The 19,011-nt window shown below is 46.6% G+C and overlaps 6 protein-coding genes across 6 annotated transcripts; 2 read left to right on the forward strand and 4 right to left on the reverse strand.

Annotated features, from left to right (window-relative positions):
• Positions 1–458: 458 nt before the first annotated feature.
• On the reverse strand, positions 459–1,797 carry FOMMEDRAFT_20420 (uncharacterized protein). Its single transcript, XM_007266917.1, has 4 exons — positions 1,480–1,797; positions 1,310–1,423; positions 973–1,254; positions 459–915 (listed from the first exon to the last, which is right to left on the reverse strand). Exons 1-4 carry the CDS (start codon positions 1,684–1,686, stop codon positions 517–519), a joined length of 1,002 nt encoding a protein of 333 aa, XP_007266979.1. The 5' UTR covers positions 1,687–1,797; the 3' UTR covers positions 459–516.
• An 875-nt stretch (positions 1,798–2,672) lies between these two features.
• On the reverse strand, positions 2,673–4,231 carry FOMMEDRAFT_156655 (uncharacterized protein; the record flags this gene model as incomplete). The annotated part of the gene is made up of 9 exons (XM_007266918.1): positions 2,673–2,877; positions 2,936–2,961; positions 3,020–3,060; positions 3,125–3,134; positions 3,199–3,315; positions 3,680–3,787; positions 3,843–3,883; positions 3,943–4,092; positions 4,156–4,231. 9 exons carry the CDS (start codon positions 4,229–4,231, stop codon positions 2,673–2,675), a joined length of 774 nt encoding a protein of 257 aa, XP_007266980.1.
• Positions 4,232–5,375: 1,144 nt separating this feature from the next.
• FOMMEDRAFT_123506 (HAD hydrolase) lies at positions 5,376–7,189 on the reverse strand. Its single transcript, XM_007266919.1, has 12 exons — positions 7,082–7,189; positions 6,977–7,020; positions 6,839–6,924; positions 6,771–6,789; positions 6,650–6,718; positions 6,475–6,596; positions 6,367–6,420; positions 6,268–6,316; positions 5,761–6,209; positions 5,687–5,700; positions 5,622–5,636; positions 5,376–5,565 (listed from the first exon to the last, which is right to left on the reverse strand). The coding sequence occupies exons 1-12, from the start codon at positions 7,179–7,181 to the stop codon at positions 5,405–5,407; spliced, it is 1,182 nt and encodes a 393-aa protein (XP_007266981.1). The 5' UTR covers positions 7,182–7,189; the 3' UTR covers positions 5,376–5,404.
• A 570-nt stretch (positions 7,190–7,759) lies between these two features.
• On the forward strand, positions 7,760–9,859 carry FOMMEDRAFT_85791 (uncharacterized protein; the record flags this gene model as incomplete). The annotated part of the gene is made up of 6 exons (XM_007266920.1): positions 7,760–8,115; positions 8,166–8,542; positions 8,598–9,292; positions 9,352–9,437; positions 9,503–9,706; positions 9,781–9,859. The coding sequence occupies 6 exons, from the start codon at positions 7,760–7,762 to the stop codon at positions 9,857–9,859; spliced, it is 1,797 nt and encodes a 598-aa protein (XP_007266982.1).
• A 2,935-nt stretch (positions 9,860–12,794) lies between these two features.
• Positions 12,795–14,257, reverse strand: FOMMEDRAFT_20423 (uncharacterized protein). Its single transcript, XM_007266921.1, has 2 exons — positions 13,963–14,257; positions 12,795–13,898 (listed from the first exon to the last, which is right to left on the reverse strand). The coding sequence occupies exons 1-2, from the start codon at positions 14,208–14,210 to the stop codon at positions 13,157–13,159; spliced, it is 990 nt and encodes a 329-aa protein (XP_007266983.1). The 5' UTR covers positions 14,211–14,257; the 3' UTR covers positions 12,795–13,156.
• Positions 14,258–14,722: 465 nt separating this feature from the next.
• FOMMEDRAFT_156660 (TPR-like protein) lies at positions 14,723–18,906 on the forward strand (the record flags this gene model as incomplete). The annotated part of the gene is made up of 4 exons (XM_007266922.1): positions 14,723–14,819; positions 16,023–17,828; positions 17,884–18,787; positions 18,855–18,906. The coding sequence occupies 4 exons, from the start codon at positions 14,723–14,725 to the stop codon at positions 18,904–18,906; spliced, it is 2,859 nt and encodes a 952-aa protein (XP_007266984.1).
• Between the last annotated feature and the right edge of the window lie 105 nt (positions 18,907–19,011).

Below are 19,011 nucleotides of genomic sequence, written 5' to 3' on the forward strand. Positions count from 1 at the left end.
GGTCTCTTCGACTGATGTATACTACTGTTGTATTGAGCGTTATGTATTGAATGACAAGCCTACGCCTGTTAAGATGTGGACATTGCGAGAAAACGCGGTTGGACAAGGCTTTGAACGACGGTTTGGGTGGTTTTTGCAAGTCACGAAGAGGTTGCCGGTGCTCTACTCCAATAGATTACGAAGAGCACTGGTGGTTTTCTGGGCTGCGTAGGAATGCAGTTGCGATTGTGCGGCCGTTTGTAGGAAAACGCACAGATAGACCGGCACTGTTTGTGAATCCCTTCCTGGGACGCGATTCGTTCTCACTTTACGTACCGAGTAACCGGATTTTCTTGTTCGGTGTTCCTGGAACTGAGGACTATGGAGTAAAGAGCGCGTTTCCTGGTTAATCTTGTTGATGAATGCTGCTGGTCTAGGGAACATATCGAAGGTTTTCTGTGATCTGCATCTTCATGAACGGATCGACATATTGAATTCAGAGGGAAAGTAGTCAAGATATTACAAAATAAAACTAATTTACATGCCTTTGTACCTAGCAAGGGATTTCTGCAAATAAGTAGTACGGTGATCCTTATTTTGCAAAGCAAGATAAGTATCAGCAATACTAGTGTGCTCACGTATCATTTCTGCTACATCTACCATATCATTGTCAGACAATTCCTCATCCACCTCAATTGCTCGAATAGCAGCTGTCCTACGTTGCAGAGATGTCTCTGGAATCCAGGAAGTTGTTTTGGTAGGTGTCTGGGCTGTTGCATTCCTTGTAGAAGAAGCAAAAGTGACTGCGTCCGCTACTGTTTCGATTGACTCGCTGAGGCTTATTATTGCATTGGCTCCTGAAGTTCGAGGCCTCTTCTTTATAGCTGTAACCTCTGGCTCTAAGGATACTGCACGCTTAGAAGCAGTACTGGAAGTCTAGAAAGCATGTTAATATAGTCTGTAATGTGTAGGCTAAGTGTGAAAGGGACTCACCGTAGGGAGAGTCTCAGTGTACTGAGTGTCGTCTCCACCAGTGTCTGACTCAAAGTCAGAGATATCTTCCAAACTCTTTGGCACAGCTGAGACAGAAGAAGTCTTGTTGCTCGCGAGAGAACTAGAGCTGGCAGCCTGTAGACTAGGCGTGCCCGAAGTCTGTGTATTCTGGCTAGGCCGGAATGCACCCCTTCCATCAGCTACAATCCCTTCTACAAGCTCTGCCATTTCCTCATAAAGAGGAAAGCTCTTCTTGCGCCATGGCTTAGCATTTTTGTGTGACTAGGAACGAATATTAGTGAAGAAGGAAGAAGATAAGACTGAGAAGTTAGTGTACCACAAAATACGTCTCCCATACATTTGCTGGAGCAGTTGCCAAATGCTGGACTGGGTCCCAACCAAAGCCAGATGACTCCCTAATCTTCTTCACCTCCTGGTATGCACTTTTGAGCTGTAGAGATCGTATGAGAAATCATATGTCAATAAGCTCAACTTGTAAAGACATACTCTGTGAAACCGAGACCTAACATGCTTCACCTCCTTCCTAACCCCGCCACTCTCACTCTCTGTACCAGCAAGGGCCTCAACAGCTAAAGACCAGACGACAGGCTTCCAACCACTCTCAGCCTGGAGGCCATCGTCCTTTGCCTTCTTCAGCGTCTGAATCAGAAGGGCCTCTTGATCAGCTGTCCAGGAAGCAGTGTCTTCTGGCATGAGAACACTCGCTGATCACTAGTGTGTTGTGTAGAGAGCAAATAGACGTCTTCAGAGATGTGTAGAGGATGACTGGGGTGGACAAGTGAGGGTGAGACAAGAGGTACTGTTGATGTGGTATATGCGGTCTCATCTTTGGAGCGCGTGATCTCAAAATGAGATACGGCTCAGAGCCGTATCTCGTTTTTGGCAGGCGCGTCGTGATCACAGAACGAGATCAAGAATGTAGATAGAGGTGGCCGAACACCCACCTCCATCTCAAATGTAGATCATGATCACACAAGATCATCTCCTTCTCCTTTCGGAAGGAATGATCTTGTTTGATCACGCAAGATCATGTATCCGAACACCCTCTAAAGATGACACAACCCCGGATCTTGAACACTTTCAGAGGCAGAGGACGAGTAAAAATGTATCGGGATTTTCCGGAGCTGTTTCGGTTTTATGTAGAATGCTCCGAGACGATAACCGCAGCGTCGACGACGAGCACTCAAGAAAACGAGACGTCGCAGAGGTAAACGTTGAGGACATGATGAGCAGTACAGAAATGATTATAATTGACGCCGCAATTAGAGTTTTTGACGTGAAAGGCGATTGCGCAATCTGCTTGTCATTCTTTGTGCCATCATACAAGCGCCAGTAACCTGCCTACCTACGAAATATCTAATTATCAATCCTCTCTAAGTTTAAAATGCGTATTGACATATATTACATTGCGGTGAGCTAGACAACAGAACTGTGTACATAATCAACGAACCAATCATCAATTACATAAATCGAGATTGTGAGTTAACCAATAGTCAGCATCCAGCTGACTTTAATACAGAACAATACAATAGCATGCGAGTCTTTATGTACTTGTGCATGTAAAACCAGGAAACAAAGCAGAAAAGGGGAAACAAAAAGACGAATTCGCTTTTGCTATGTAGTCCATGTAAGATGCCACGCATTTTCATTTCTACTCATTCAAGAGTCCATAGAAAGTCCTAACGAAGTTCATATGCCTCCGTCATCGATATTTTGTCCCTTGAAGGGTAAAGTTGGATAGGAGAATAAGGCGAAGTAGATCGGATGTTCATTGTGCTTATTGGAAGTGATAGTTCTGTGTCCCATGACCGTGCGTCCACCGTCGTTCGGAGGATGCTGAAGAGAGCACGATTTAGGACGACAGTGGTCATCGCCCACACAAAACTATCCAATTAAAGCCTTAGAATAGCGGATTGAACCGAAATGGAGAAGAGAAACGTACAATACGCCGAGAACAGTTAATGAAGGCTACATATACAACCGGCGTCAGTAACCGAAGATACAAGTAAAAGAAGCCGATAAATACCTTTACGACTGAAGTGAGAAGTAGATTGAATAATCGTAAAGCTAAACATGCAGTGGGAAAACTCTCAGAAATTGATAAACTAAATTCTCTTTGCGAAGTGCGTACCAGTTAATGCCTATAAAATCATCAAATTCGTGTTAGTCTTTGAAACACATTGCATCTCAATGAAGCTGACTCACAGCGAAGAACCCAATCCCATCCCTAATAAGTCCACGCTTCACTTCACAGTTTTGTATATGCGGTCGGTCAAATGCGTTCAGGCAGACCGCAAGAAGAACAATGACCTCAAAGAGCATCTGATTACGACAAACCCGTTAGAGAAGGCGATTCATAACGACGTACAATAATAATAATGAAGCGCATACCGGGGAAGCCCAGACTGCCTTAAACTCAGCAATCGGTACTGTCACTACACACATGTGCACTTGTGGTTTATAAAACAGACTAGCTGATAAAGAGGACCAACGTGGCCAGATGAGTGGTATGTATTTACCAAAGAAATGAATTACTCACGCAATAGTTTAGTTAGAGAAGTAGTTATGAGGGCGATCGTTGTACAGAAGGACATAAGGAAGCCTATGAATAATATACACGCTACCCGCTGCCTCCTTGTATCAGATGCTTTGCCGGAAAAAATAGGTGAACCGTAAATGTACACACCCGACTGCGTTCCCAGAGATTGACAACACGTAACAGCACGAGGACATTTGCAATCGCGACCGATAAAACGCCGAATACAGAAGAGATGGCAAAAAATCTTCGACAATTCTAAAGAACGACCCATGTTCAGTCAATTTTCACGGATTCTCAAAAGTGCACTCACGTTATCAGAGCCTAGTACATTGTCCGTGAAATTATTCATAACTATACTGGACGTCAGCAAAAAATTTTGCATGATGGAAAAGCGAAAAGAGATAGCATACATATGGCAACCCAGATCAAAGTTGTGGGAACCATATATCGATTGCATAAAAATAGCCATTTTGCGAACGAGGACCTCGCTTGCCAGATAAGTCGTACTTCATCGTGAAACGTTATCATGTGATCATAAAGAACAATGACGAGGCCGACCCCTGACAGATAGAGTCGAAAATCATCAGCGACATAATCAACACGATGTATGCACATGGACCGACCATTGACGTATCGCGTTGCGTTAGCATCTTTTGCACATTCAATGAGTGATTCAGTCAGCTCAGCAACACCCAACATGACGAAGATCGGCCAGTATCATACAAGAATCCAGGATTAATGAAAGGGACGGTCAGGATAAGCTAGGGTGGCCGAAGGGGCGGGCAAGTTCTGCCAACCACTAGGGACCTTTTTGTATACTGAGCAATAAAGGGGATAGCAAAGAGGAACAATGAAGCTACTACGTTTGAGGCGTCCAACACACCAACAAAACGCGCATGTAGAGGGGGTGACGCCGGGAACAAGGAGTAAACACGTCAAGCTAGCGACGCATCTGTCCGGTTTTTAATCTTGACAGGGGTGATGGGACGAGGCGATCGTGACTTTATTTCACCTCAGCTGTGAGAACGAAGAAGTCTCAGATTGGGTTCATGAGAGCCTCGCTTGAAAAGGCCTTGAAGTAGTGCGTATTCGTCAGAATACATATACAGGTTAGACCGAGATGAGGCGCAGACGCGTTGCAATTGTAGAAGATCCTCGAGTTGCAATCCGAGCAGTTCCTTAGTATAATGGCCGGGTTTTAATTAGCACTGCACTGGCTGTGAGCCGGAAGACAGGCTGATAGAATCCCGTGATCCCACACTCGTGGGCATCAAGAAGCGTGTTGCGATCATCGAAACGTGGGGCACGGCGGAGCACATTTATGGACAGCCAAGTGCCAGCACAGAAGCGCGATAGAGACCCAAGCGGAGGTAGGACGATGATTAGGCGGGAATAAAAGCCATCTACGGACACGTGGATATCCGCGCCACGCGAATGCCGACAAACAATACCGAGCATGTGGTGTGAATGCATATCGATCAGCTTGCGCGGCCATGGCAAATGTCAAGACAGCATAGTGGCAAGTTTTAATAAAAGCTTGCTGAATTAAATCTTCTAGCATCCGACATCAGAGAAGATAGTGATAGGAGCTACATACTTTTCGGAGGCAATGCAAACCATGAAGCATTGTGATCACGTAAATGACGTCTTATGTGCTCCAAAGACGCACAGCTATCCCTAGTATTGATCCCACCTCGGAGTTCCGATATTACAAGGGACGTTGTGCGGGGACAAAATAAGTGCTCTATGTGTTCTTGTCACAGAAGTCATAGGCCTTCGTCGGGCATCTTTGATTTCCTTTAGATGCACTTACACGAAGTCTAACTATATAGCTCCAATGATCAGGCACTACGCAGCGATCGAACGCTTTCATTATATACGAGAAAGTTCCTGGTTGATTGCCCAATGCACAGCTTGTTCAACATCGCCAGTAATATGGGATGGCTTGTGCGTTGGAGGTCCGCCAGCAGGATCGTACACCCCTGTCTTCACAAGGACCGATGACCATCCTACCGCGTTCGCTCCAGCTATATCTATTGATTGTTCTGTCCTTAGCTTTTAATATCACGAATACTTTGTAGTATAATACCTGATTCAGGGTTATCTGGAGAAGTGAATCAGCGCCGCATGTCACGTCAGAACGTCACGACTTACCTCCCACCATATACCTGAAGCAGGTACGCCTTGGATCAGTAACTGTCATCAGCAGCGCAGGATCGCCCACTTACACATTTGGAGTGTAATCATTCACTTCCTTCGCGATTTTCATGCTGTCCTGAGGCTGATGATAAAGCAACTCTTTTAGACGTCCACGCAAAAGTTGTTCCGCGAACGCATATGTTGCTTTCGTCGGTTTTCCAAACTGCATACAAGGATATGGCTTCCCATTTAATGCTTGATACACGGCCTGGAAGGCGACACGGAAGCCGCCTTGCCCGATACGCGGTGTAGGGTACTCATTTCCCCATAACAGATCCGGGTTGCAGAAAACAAGGCTCACTGGCTCCTGCTCCTGCGGAGCCAGGGCCTCAGTAGTAGGTCGCTTTGGTGCTGGAAGGACATAGCCATTATTGCATATGATGTCGCAAGTTATTTGGGCGTCCAATGCCCAGTTTCGCGGATCGTGGAACACGAAGACGCCAGCAAAGCATGTGGTAGGGTCAAACTTTGGTCGAGACTGCCGGTACTGATAAATAACTAGTCCTAAGCGATTTTGAATATCAGCCGAGACCTACATCTATGAATGCGCGCTCCTCTGAAGTAAGGTCATGGAACGGCCAGACGCTGCACAGCATTAAGCGAATGCTCTAATCTAGATGAAAATGATAACTTACTTCGGATTCCAGCTTAAGATGTCGAGAGTGGTATACACCTTTCGAAAACCATATCTACGCAAATATGGGAGATTAATAATGGGTTGATGCTAATTTTAACCGTCTTACTCTTTCGCTACCTGAGGAATTGCTCCCGGTCTTCCACCGAGGACAAGAACTGGCTTGTCAGCGTATTGTTCCACCACGGTTTTAAGGACCGTGTGTGCTTGCATAAATTGACTTAAGGACACCTAGAAGGTCCTATTAATCAAAGGATCGGAACGTATAAGCTATAGATACAGACTTCAACACCAAGTGACTTAGACAATCGCTGACACTGGGTCGTCTCGGACACTCCACCTCCATTCGTTATCTATTTGGTACTTGAGAATGACTCGCAAGGCTCCATTGACTGCAAAACTCACGAAAATATACGGAATCTTTCTGTGCCTCAAATAAGCTAAATTCCAGCAAAGCGTCACAGGATACTTACATACCTAGTTCGTTCTCGCCATCTAGCATCCTAAGAGCGCGTCTGGCTTGGGGAATAACTTCGTTGCCCCGAAGTAGCACGCCATCCTGTAGCATCAATTAGCGCTGCTAAACCTGTTATAGTAGCCATCTTACGGACGATATCGAAAGCAAAAGCCAGCGGTGGTCGTGATTGACGCTGAGCTAGTCCCAAGTGGCAGATCGCATTAGCAACAGATTTTTTCAGCCAAACAATTTACAGCACCTCTAGTCGAACTGGAGGCTAGTGAGTTCCATCGCCTCTGACATTGAACGAGCTGCCTTGGTAGGCGACAAGAGGTTGCCTGCGAGAGTGAGAAGAACATGAACGTCGGAGGCAAACCTTACACTGCCGGAATAAGATCGACGCGAGATGCGCGTTGTGCCCGTCTTCTGGCTGAGCGTCAGGGCCTGCCATCATACACCATAAAAATTTGCCGTCAATTCAGATGGCGGGAAGCCTGCTTGATTGCCGCTCGGCCTCTATCTGGCGGTCTCGGAGGTGCCACCAAGCGGGAGAGGTCTGCTGGTTGAGCCTCTCGTCTAAACACTCAGGTGGACAAAAAGTACTCAACCGAGCCAAAGGTGAGCAATCGCATCAAGGTTTAGACTTAAGCATTACAATTCTTGTCGTTATCGATAATAGTAACACTAGTTTCAGGAACAGATGCCTACTCAACGGCCAACGAGAGGGCATCTGCCCTCATACTCTGGCGATGTGGCTAGTGAAGTTCGCTCTTGGCGCCGGGACAGTTCTCGGTCTGGAATCAATCTTAAAGGAGTCGCCAGTGCAGATGAGGACGAAGATGTTACCAAAAGTCCCTTGACAAGGCTTAGAGTCTGGCTCGCAAATATGCTTGCTCCGTCAAGTCTCCCAACCCGTGCAGGGAGTAGAGGCATGCAGATGCGCTCCAGGAGAGCCAACATATTTCTCCTTCTCATTTGTGTTTGTGTTGTCTACTACTGGACGCGGTCAAAATCAAAATCCGCGTCAAGCAACGCACCGACACCACACTTCGATCCCCAGGTAGCGTTGCAGGATGCGCGCCGGCAGAAGTTCCGGACATCGGGGCATGTATATCGTTCCGATGGATTACTTGAGGTCAACCCGAATGGTACCCATCCGATCTTCGACCTAATAACAAAAGCGGAGGCGGCCTGGCAGAAGAAATTAAGAAAAGCAAGTGCGACATTTCAAGAAGCAGTCGAGGAATACGTCCATCGCTACCATCGACCTCCGCCAAAGGGATTTGATAAATGGTGAGTACAATACCAACCTCTTGTCCAGTAATTGTCCTCACTTGAGACAGGTGGGAGTATGTACAGGAAAACAAGGTGCAGCTACCTGATGAATACGATGTCATCAATGAGCGCCTCGAACCGTTCTGGGGAATTCGCCCTCTGGACCTCCGGCGCATCATGTCTGACTGGGAGGATCACAGCGATGTTCCAGTTATGGTCTTCGGTAAAGCCACCGGCAAACCAATCAGGATATTGAAGAATGGAATGCCAGAAGCACAGGCCGACATGTTCGCTGAAGCGCTCCGAGAGCGTCTCAACATAATGCTGGACATCGAAGATGATCTTCCGGAGTTTCGAGCTATCATCTCACCCGGTGATACACCAAATCTGCTTGGAGATTGGGAGCTACTTGCAGAAGCACGGGAGGCAGCAAGAAAGGGAACTTGTAAGTATCATTCTGAGATTGCATCTCCGTCGCACATTACTTGAACAATCTGCAGTCATCGATATTGATGGACCACCACCGTTGAAGCACGGTTGGTTGGCTGCATGTGAACCATCCACCCCGGCCCATAGGCGTCCTTTTGATTTTTATGCACCTGTTCCAGCGGAAATCCTGCAAAGGAAGAAGAAAACATTCGTACGCGATCACAAAGCAACAATGAATCCATGCAATCACCCTTCGCACTTCTTCCTCGGCGGCCAATTTCTATCCCATTACGAAGGACCTTCACCGCACCGTGTGTTGGTCCCGCAATTCTCGTCCTCAACTACACTCATACACTACGACTTGCTACCGATCCCTCCATCAGGTTGGGGAGAAGAGCGGCGCGATGTCCCTTGGGAACACAAGTACGACGAGCGTCTGCTCTGGCGTGGAGTGAATACCGGTATGATGTGCACGCCGCACACTCACTGGCGGCAATCGCAGCGCTTTAGGCTCGTAGAAATGGCGAACTCGGTGGAAGGAGAGATCGTTGTTTTGCCTCCTCCGAGGGAAGGTGAGCAGCTGAAACCTATCGGAGAAGGGGTGAAGTGGCCGAAAGCACGGATCAATCCCGCGATCATGGATATCTCATTCGCTGGTACTCCTGTGCAGTGCGAAGAACCTACATGCGAGGAACTCAGAAATCATTTTGATTGGAGAAAGCGGATGGACACTCAGGAATCAAGCAGGTATAAATACGTGATTGATGTAAGCTAATTTCAGTATCCTTACATCTTCGTGCTGGGCTTGTTGAACGGATTCATCAGGTTGATGGTAATGGATGGTCATCACGCTTCAAGCGTCTCATGGCCAGCAACTCTCTGATTTTCAAAGCGACTGTATATCCGGAATGGTCCGTACATTTTATTTCAACCTCCTTGCTCTCTTGTACTTAATCTACAATCTTCACATACACAGGTTCGCTGACCGCATACAACCATGGGTACACTATGTCCCAATCAACTTTGATTACTCAGACCTACACGACGCATTCATCTTCTTCAGAGGCGATATCTCGGGCGAAGGCAACCATGACGACCTAGCTAAGAGGATCGCACTCGCTGGGAGCAAATGGGCGAGCACTTTCTGGCGCCAGGAAGATGCTACCGCGTATATGTATAGGTTTGCGCGACATTTCGCATCATTTCTTTACCGCCGGGACTCATTAGTTTGTTTTTGTGCATCGCCTTTGTTAGGTTATTATTGGAATATGCGAGAGTTATTAGCCTCGATCGAGATGCAATGTCGATGAATCTTGCGGAATACGGAATTTAGGGAATCTGCCTATGGATTATTGATGGATTCTTTCTTACATGTTTTTCGGTAGCTTTCTTTTGTTTTGGGCGCATTTTATTCTGAAAGGCTTGCATAATTATATAGCATATACACGACAATTTTGTTTGGGAACAGAAGCCTGCGTCTTACGACAAGTTACTTGCTACCACGTATGAAACAAATTAAAAACGGGATGAAACAACACGGGTGCAAACGGCATCAGGACTCTAAATACATATCCCAGCGAAAGGAATATTGATCTCGTCATCAATATTAGTGGAGGCATGGCACAGGTTTGCGTGATTGCAATTCGCAAATGACCTTTTATGTTATGATATGCTTGGTCAAAGTCCGGGATTATCTGCGATCATTGGTGGCTACACTTTAATCAACGTGAATAAATACCGTGAGTCACCGCACATGTGCACGTTAAGTATCGAGTATCAGCGTTGCACGGTCCGCCCCTTGCTGCCAAGGAAGACTTCAAGGCTAACTTTGGGGTATCACTATTGGAGCGAATGGGGGTGCTCTTGGATGCGTCGACGCAAGCTACGTTGGACCAGACGATCCTAGGCATTCATGATTCCAGGATAATTCGATATGTTACTGGTGAGTGTCTTTTCTATTCTACTTTCGACCAATGGGGTCGCTTATTTGTGATGACGCCGATAGCGGTCGGGACGGTTCTCATGCTATACGATCATGTCCTCACGTTCGCCGATGAGGTGCAATACATCTGGAAAGCCCGACCTTCAATCGCGAAATGGTTGTTCTTGATAAATCGATACGGAGTACCCATCACCCATATCTGTGTAGCAGTCTGTAAGTCTCACATCATCTAATTATTTATCCCTGCAAAATCCGGACTGTTATTTATTGACTTTTACTTGTGCGTGTTAGTTATGAATCATTTCGGATTTGATTCACTTTCAAAAGCGGTGAGCCGTACTTGAAGATAGTACTGGGAACGAGTAACCTAATTAACCATTCACTTAATATCCTAGAGTTGCCAGGGCGTCGTTACTATTGCATTCTTGCTGGGTGTCGCTTCCAACGCATGTGCCAACGTCCTAGTAATTCTTCGGGTTATCACTCTATGGGACCGAGACTACGTGAGTCTTCGATGCATATCCTATTCTTAATTCGCTACCTCCATTCTTTAGTACTTGGAAACTAATTAAATCGATATGGTCTGTAGCGAGTTGCAGCACTCATGGCACTGAGCTTCTTCGCGTCGTTCTTTGCATCTTTGTCCATTCTGATATCAATCCTTCACGATGCATACGGTAAGCCATATCATCTTGAGTGCCATCCCACGCTGCACTGACAGAATACCGACGTTGTAGGACAATTTCAATATATTGCCTACATACATACCTGCGTCACCACTCTGAATTCGAAGAAGCTCCCTGCGCTGTGGGCGTCGGTTGTACGTCTAGTTTCACCGCCATACTTGAAGAACTCCATTTCGACGCCTGACATGTGCTATTCTGTTGGTGAATATTTAGCTGGTCTTCGAAGTGCTAGTCCTGCTATCTGTGATTTTCAACGCTCTCAGTCGACCACGAAGCCGTGCTAATCCATTACGACGGTCTTTGTACCGTGATGGGATATTCTTCTTTGCTGTGCGTATCACTCTCAACTAGACATATCTTCACGAGAAATAAATATCTAATTGTTATCGCGTCGGTACAGTGTTCTGCGAGTCTGCAAACCGTTAACCTCGTAATGTCCGTGGCAGCCCCAGTAAGTATCACTTTCCTGCGTCTTGCCATGACTTATTCCCAGCTGTCCTCCTTACGATAGTCATCACTCGATACGAGCCCAGTATTGTACGTCCTTCTTTTCCTCCATGTCAAAAGCCAGAACTATACACCAGGAATCATCTATCGCTAACTCCTGCTTTCATAGTTTCGTCTGGGCACTAATCACACTCATCCTCAACCGCTCACTCCTCAGCATCCACAAAGCCTCTCATGCATCTCAATATCAATCACATTCTTCCTTCCCGTCTTCCTCTTCCTCCTCTTCTCTCGGACTTAAAACGGGGAACCACACACAACACCATCACAGAAACTCAACTAAAACCATCACGTCCGTGCAATCTCACATTCACTGTATTTGTCCTCCTCGCATCCCCGGTCACACAGCAGAAGTAAACACAAACAACAACGAATCGAATTCGGACGTGAATTTGGGTATGAGGATGGGTTGTCCTAGATGCGAGTTCGTCGACGTTCCCGTACAAATTCAAGAATTTCAACCAGGGCACGAGCGAGTGCATGGATGGGGACGAGGAAGAGAACACTGGTACGGTCGGATAGATGAGATAGGGTCGGAGATAGAACTCGAGAGTCGAATGCTCAGCGGACGTTAGCTGTCCTGCTTAGAGGCCTTGTATTAATTAAACAATTTTCTGAGGGTCCAACTTTACCTAGTTTCTTTCGTTCTCTTGCCTTTGCTTCGTATCCTTTTCCTTTCTGTACTCTTGTGATATTCATTAGTTAATACTGTATTGTATTTAGTTATTCTGTCATGTACTATTATTTCCCCTACCTCTCCCTGTTGCGCTCTGGTTTTTATTCGGATTATTTCACAAGTAGTCTATCTGTATCTTTAATAATGTAATTGTACGTACACACATACACGAATGCTCCTTCTGTATTTTCGGCATCCTTTGGAAATATCAGGGGAGGCACATAGCATTGCCAATGATACTTTTAGCCACTCAACAGACGCAATCAATCAATCATTGAATCAAAGATACCCCAACCATATCAAGTACCGCATTCGAAATTCGTCTCACATAACACCGCAATGCACATTGCCAACACCATCTCCCATCAACTTATGTGAAAAAGCTTAAAAATGAAGAAAAGCGAAAGAGCATATACTCTATTCCTCCTAACATAAATACTATACAGTCCGAGTAGTAGCCAGCCCAGTCCGGTTTATCATAAGATATACGATATACGAGAGCAGGGTAAAAATCAAGTCGAAGGAAAGGGAAGACCATTAGTGGGTTGTTTCGGCGGGTGGACAAATGTTGTAACTACGAGCTACGTAAAACAAGTGGAGTAGCGGTGTAGTGTGTAACTATGGAGTCGTCGGACAAATGTAGATATGAAATACGGGTAATGCGCAAGTGCCGGGTATGAAGGAAGGAAGGGCGCGATGCAACTATGCTACGCCTAAAGGAAGCAAATCAAATAAAAATCCGATGCAAGACGAGAGAATTCCACGAAATAGGCATCTAGCGCATGCAGATAATTTTTAGAGGAAGAAAGGATCTCCCGCTCAGTGGTGTGAAGGGCCACGTGGACGGAAGAACTCGCGGTCGTTGGTGAAGACATTTTCGCCACGGATGTTCAGGAAAGAGTACTCAGCAAGCTCAGCATCACCGCCCTTGTTGTAGTTGTTGTACACCAAGTTGGGCTCAGTCCAGAAGGGACGAAGGCCAGCGGACTCGAGCATCTCCCACCAGCTGAGGAACTCGGCGAACTTCTTGTTCCATACGTGCACTTCGAGCTGGAGCTGGCCGAAGGGGAGCGGCTCGCCGGACTCGAGGTAAGGCTTGATGAGCGAAGTGAGCGTCTCGAACTCCCAGCTCTCGATGTCGACCTTGAGAATGTCAATGTGCTTGTGGCCGTTGCGTGCCATGAGAGTGGCAAGCGTGAACATCTTGTGTTCACCCTCCGAGTCCGAACCAGCCAGCCCGTACGGGAAGAAGTGTGCACGGCGAAGGAGTGCGTTGTCGTTCTGAATTTCAGGGCCGAAAGAAGAGACGGAGAAGTCGTATCCCCAGACCTCGCAGCCGGTAGTACGTGAAAGAAGCTCAGCCTCAAAGGACGATTCATGGTTGATACCGACGGAGTATACTACGCAGTCTGGCTTGCGTGCGACGCGCTGAAGACCGCAGACCCATTTTCCACCATCGCCAAGTGCACCAATGCGCTCAACCGAGTGCGGGCAGTTGAATGCTGCAGGGACGAAGTCCCAGACAGTGTATGGCGGCCAGGGCTCCTTGTCGGGAGGGAACCTGCGTGACACGTCAATATAATTGGTATAAAAAATGGCGAAAAAAAGTTCAATTGCAAACTCACATCACGACTTTGTCTGGTGTCGGGCCAAACTTCTTGACAAGGCCTTGCCTTTGTCTTAGCATCTTCTGGTAGACACTCTCTGCATGGTCTAAACGAGCTTGCAGATCCCCTGCTGACGTGGTGAAGTTGTCAATGATCATGGGTGGAGGCGGAGCATGCTGGGACGCTAAGAGAAGGAAAGTGACGAGCAGGGCAACGGCAGAGAAAAGAGAGTAGCGAGGATGGCGCTGGAAAATAGTGGGAGCCATGGTGAAAAGCAAGCCGTAGGTCGTCAGAGAGCGTCGATGAAAAGCAAAAAAGAGGGAGCGGGGAGGGGCGGAGGTGGTGGTGGTGGTGGTGGGAGAGAAAGTAAGTAAGACAAGGAAAAGTACCGACGGCTGCGAAAAACCAGAACCAGATGGATCACAGCCATCAGCGCTGTCGTTGCTTCGTGGAACTTTCTTATTCCACAGCCTATCCCTTAACCAGCCCAGGGTTATCATTACATAAATACTCTTGGCATCTTCTCAATTTAAACTGCTTGATATCTTACTTTGTGCAATGCTTTTTATTATTTTGTAGTCTAAACAGATACTGGCAGTACAAGCAGTGCTCTACGTCCGAAGCAACACTTTGCCAGCTTCTCGTCTTACGTCTAGTATCTCTGGTGTGTTCTTTGTATGCTTTTGTCCTTTTTAATATTTCTGGATTCATTCATAGATGTTGTGGCAGACATTGCCAGTGGCTCAGGCGCTAATGTCCAGGTGGCAGGTACACGCTGATGTCGCCTTCACGGAAAAGCTCCTCGACGCATAAGTGTCCCAATCGCTCCTCAGACTTGTCGTTGAACAAGCCCGCGAATGGATTCGACTTGAACAGTTCGGACAGAACACGAACCTTGACGAAGCTATTCTGCATCATCTTTCTGCCCTAGGATATTTCCCTAACGGCCACCCAATCGTTCCGGATTTCTGACAGCTTCTTGTCAGACTCGGTAATTCTGATCATACGTGATACTCGGGGGACTTTGTTCCTTCGTTGTTCCCTTGATTCAAGAAGTTTGGGACTCATGGACAATTGAAGACTGTATGCAATTACTCTAGTGTGCTACTGCACATACATTTCCAGGTCAATTATGCGTCTCAAAGCTGTTAGTCTATTGGTTGTCCTTGCTTGAAATTGTCCTTATTGTACCTTGTCTAGGGCTTCCAAGGCAGCAATGTCGCTTCTGCAGTGTACACACAAGATGCATAACAACTGTAACTTTTGCCAAAAATATCAAACAAGGTCTATAGGCTTCTTGAAGTGGACCTCTCTTACACTGTCCCAAAATTTCAAATTACTACTCGAAACCCAATCAAATCTATTGTTTAACCCTATCACATCACAGTAGCATTTTCCAGCATGGCCTGAGCAGCAAACAGTTGCTTCAAAACTATAAATCCTACTCATCTTAGGAGCATTGTCTCATCCTCCATCCTAAACACAGTACACAGTCAGTATTTCCCCACCCCTCAGATTTCTCAAAGTTAATCAACTTCATATAGTATCTGTTTGTCCAGAAATGTGCTTCAGTAAAAGGTCCTTCAAATCGTCTAAAGGTTGTTTACATGGGGGAAGTAAACTGTGAAGACAAGTTAGCACTGACAGGTAATGTATCCTGTGTGGAACTTTATCTTATTTTGCCACAAAATTGCATTTTGACCAAATATGTAGGCAACCTGGGGAACATTGAAGCATGGCAACAGACACCATTGACCTTATTTAGGAGTATCGCAATTTTGTATCTGGCTGCTGGCAGCTCTTTGGACAGACAGGGAACCAAGAAGTACTTGACAAGTGTATAGTTTGTATCTGTTCATCTCTCGAACTCGAGCCAGAAGGGCAACCCAGTCGATTGGAATTCTTACACGCCCTTGCAATATTGCTTCGTACTCGATACGAGCATTGGGGACAACTGGAAGATTTAAATGAAGCAATTAAATTGTTCTGAGCTGTTTTGGAGCTATGACCTGAAGGTCATCCTGATCGATATATATCTCTGTGCAACCTCGCAGTTTCCTTACACACGCGGTTCTTAGAGTCCGGACAGATCAATGATCTCGAGGAGGCAATCGAGTTGCAACGAGCTTCCCTGGGTCTCTGCTCAGAAGGACATCCCGATCTTTCTGGGTCATTGAGCGATCTCGCAGCTATTCTTTCAACACGATACCAGCAATGCGAGCGGGGGGAAGACCTCGAGGAAATCATCAAGTTGCACCAAGCCGCTCTCAACCTGATGCCCGAGGACGATCCTGATCGTCCTATGTCTCTAAACAACCTTGGTGATTCCCTTCGTTCTAGGTTCGAGAAGAATGGAAGATCTCAGGACCTTGATGCAGCAATAGACTTGCAACAAGCTGCTGTGGACCTTGAGCCGGAAGGTCAACCATCTCATCCTGCATCTCTAAGCAACCTTGCAGGTAACCTTCGTACTCGATTCAATCATCGTGGAATGGCTGAGGATCTCGAAGAAGCCATCGAGTTGGATCGAGTTGCTCTTGAGCTTCGCCCGGAAGGCCATCCTGAACGTTCCATGTCTCTGAATAACCTCGCAGGATCGCTGTTCACTCGGTCCCGCGAGCATGAGAGGATCGAGGATCTTAACGATGCAATAGATCTACACAGAGCCGCATTAAAGCTACGCCCCAGAGGCCATCCCGATTTTTCTATGTCCTTGAACAATCTTGCAGTTTGCCTGTACAGTCGTTTCCAATTTGTTGGAGAGACTGAGGATTTGGACGAAGCAGTCCAGCTGAATCAAACTGCGTCAGAGCTTCATTCCAAAGGCCATCGCCTTTACACCAAGTCTCTAACTAATGCTGCTCATTTCCTTGAAACGGGCTCCTCGCAGTATGAGAAGCCCGAGGATCTTGACAAGACAGTCGAATTGTACCGAGCTGCTCTGGAGCTTCATCCCAAAGAGGCTCTTCTTCATCCGGGTCGTCTCAGCAACCTTGCGTCTTCCCTCCGCAAACGATTCGAGCAGCATGGAAGGATCGAGGACATCGAGGAGGCAATCAATCTACATCGTCTCGCCCTGGAGCTTCGGCCTGAAGGCCATCCAGAGCGTTCTTCGTCCTTAACTTGCCTCGCATATTCCTTATATGCTCGAATCGAACAGCGATGGTGTAAGGAAGAGTTTGAAGAATGCGTAGAATTACTGAAGCTCGCTGTTACCCACAGGTTCTCGGGAGCAACAGCGCGTTTAATTGCTGCAAAACTGTGGACATCATTTGCACTCCATCACGGTCACTCCTCTGCCTTTATAGCTTACAAGTCTACAGTATCTGTACTTCAACATGCTCTCAGCATAAACCCAACTCTCCATGAACAACACGAGTTCCTTCTCAGGGACGAAATCTACAGCATACTTACCAAGAGGACGGCTTCCTGTGCGATCGGGAAAGACTGTTTAGAACTGGCTATTGAGATACTTGAACAAGGAAGAGGCTTGCTATGGTCACAGTTGCGCGATTTCAGGACTCCTCTAGACCAACTTGCAGAAACAAACAAAGAACTTGTCGATAATTTCATGAATGTCAGTCGTCAGCTGGAGAATCTCGCGAAGTCGCGTGTAGAGTTGACGGCTACATCGACCAGGGATGGAGGTAGATCACTTAGACTGTACAACGAACCAGGACGGAAATATTTTGACGAACTGTTGAAGGTGAAGAGAGAACTTTCAACGCAGCAGGAGGGGATTATCAACGAAATTCGAGGAGTTCCGGGATTCGAGAATTTCCTGGAAGCGATGCCATTCAAGCTACTGCAGCAGGCAGCTTCGGAGGGTCCGGTCATCGTGGTCAATTTCGGAATTACTCGTTCTGATGCCCTCATTATCCTCGGTAATGACTTACCAGTCGTCTGTGTTCCGCTGGACAAGAGTTTTTCCTTGGATAGTATACATCTTTGCATCGATCTCCGGGAAAACGCACCGACAGTTTGGAGCCGATTCGGCGGAATACGACAAGGAGCTTCGCGGAGCCATGAAGATGCTATGGGACAGAGTTGTTTCTAAGGTTGTCGTGAAACTTAAGGAGCACGGGATCGCAGAGGGAAGTCGTATTTGGTGGTGTCCAACTTTTATATTATCAATACTTCCATTCCATGCTGCAGGGCCGTTCGAGGACGAAGATGGAACTTGGAAATACTTATTAGACAAGTATATCTCATCATATACTCCAACGCTCGGAGCCCTCATCAATGCACGGTCAGGCGGTAGTGGAGGCGAACCAACAGTGCTTGTCATCGGAGACACCTCACTTCGGTCAGCTAAACAGGAGATTAGAAATATCCGAAATTGTGGGATTAGCACCAAATTACTCGTCGGCAAAAAAGTGTCTCGTGATGCAGTGGTCAAAGACCTCCGGGAAGTGACATGGGTCCATTTTGTTTGTCATGGCCAATTAAATCAGGATCCCTTCGACGCTTCGTTCAATCTATCTGATGGTGGGTTAACGTTGCTCGATATTGTTCAAGATAATCTTCCGAACGCGGAATTCGCGTTTCTTTCTGCTTGCCATACTGCAGAACAGTCTCACAACGGTGCACACGACGAAGTCCTCCACCTAACCGCGGCCATGCAATTTTCTGGCTTTCGTAGCGTGATTGGGTCGATGTGGGAGCTACTTGATAAGGATGGACCCGCGTTCGCTAAGACTGTTTATGAGTACATGAACAATTGCGAGGAGGGCGAGGTGAAGTATAAGAGGGCGGCTGCGGGACTTCGCAAAGCTGCTATAGAGTTGAAAGCACGGGAAGGGATTGCGACCGAACGATGGGTTAATCTTGTGAATATTGGTGCGTGCATAAGTGAGTCCCGTTTTAGTAATTATTCCTGCGACGTGTCTTATACTTTATTTTACTGTAAGAGAGCTGCAGCAGGACTACGAAAAGCAGAATGGCATTCAGACTGAACAATGAGTCAATAATAATATTGTGCAAATAGGTGTTTGAATGGTTATGATAGCCTAAAGGGACATTGATAGTGAACATGTAACATGTATCTTTTAGCATTAATGCACTAAT

Source organism: Fomitiporia mediterranea, assembly GCF_000271605.1.
Source record: "Fomitiporia mediterranea MF3/22 unplaced genomic scaffold FOMMEscaffold_6, whole genome shotgun sequence".
Taxonomy (NCBI): domain Eukaryota; kingdom Fungi; phylum Basidiomycota; class Agaricomycetes; order Hymenochaetales; family Hymenochaetaceae; genus Fomitiporia; species Fomitiporia mediterranea.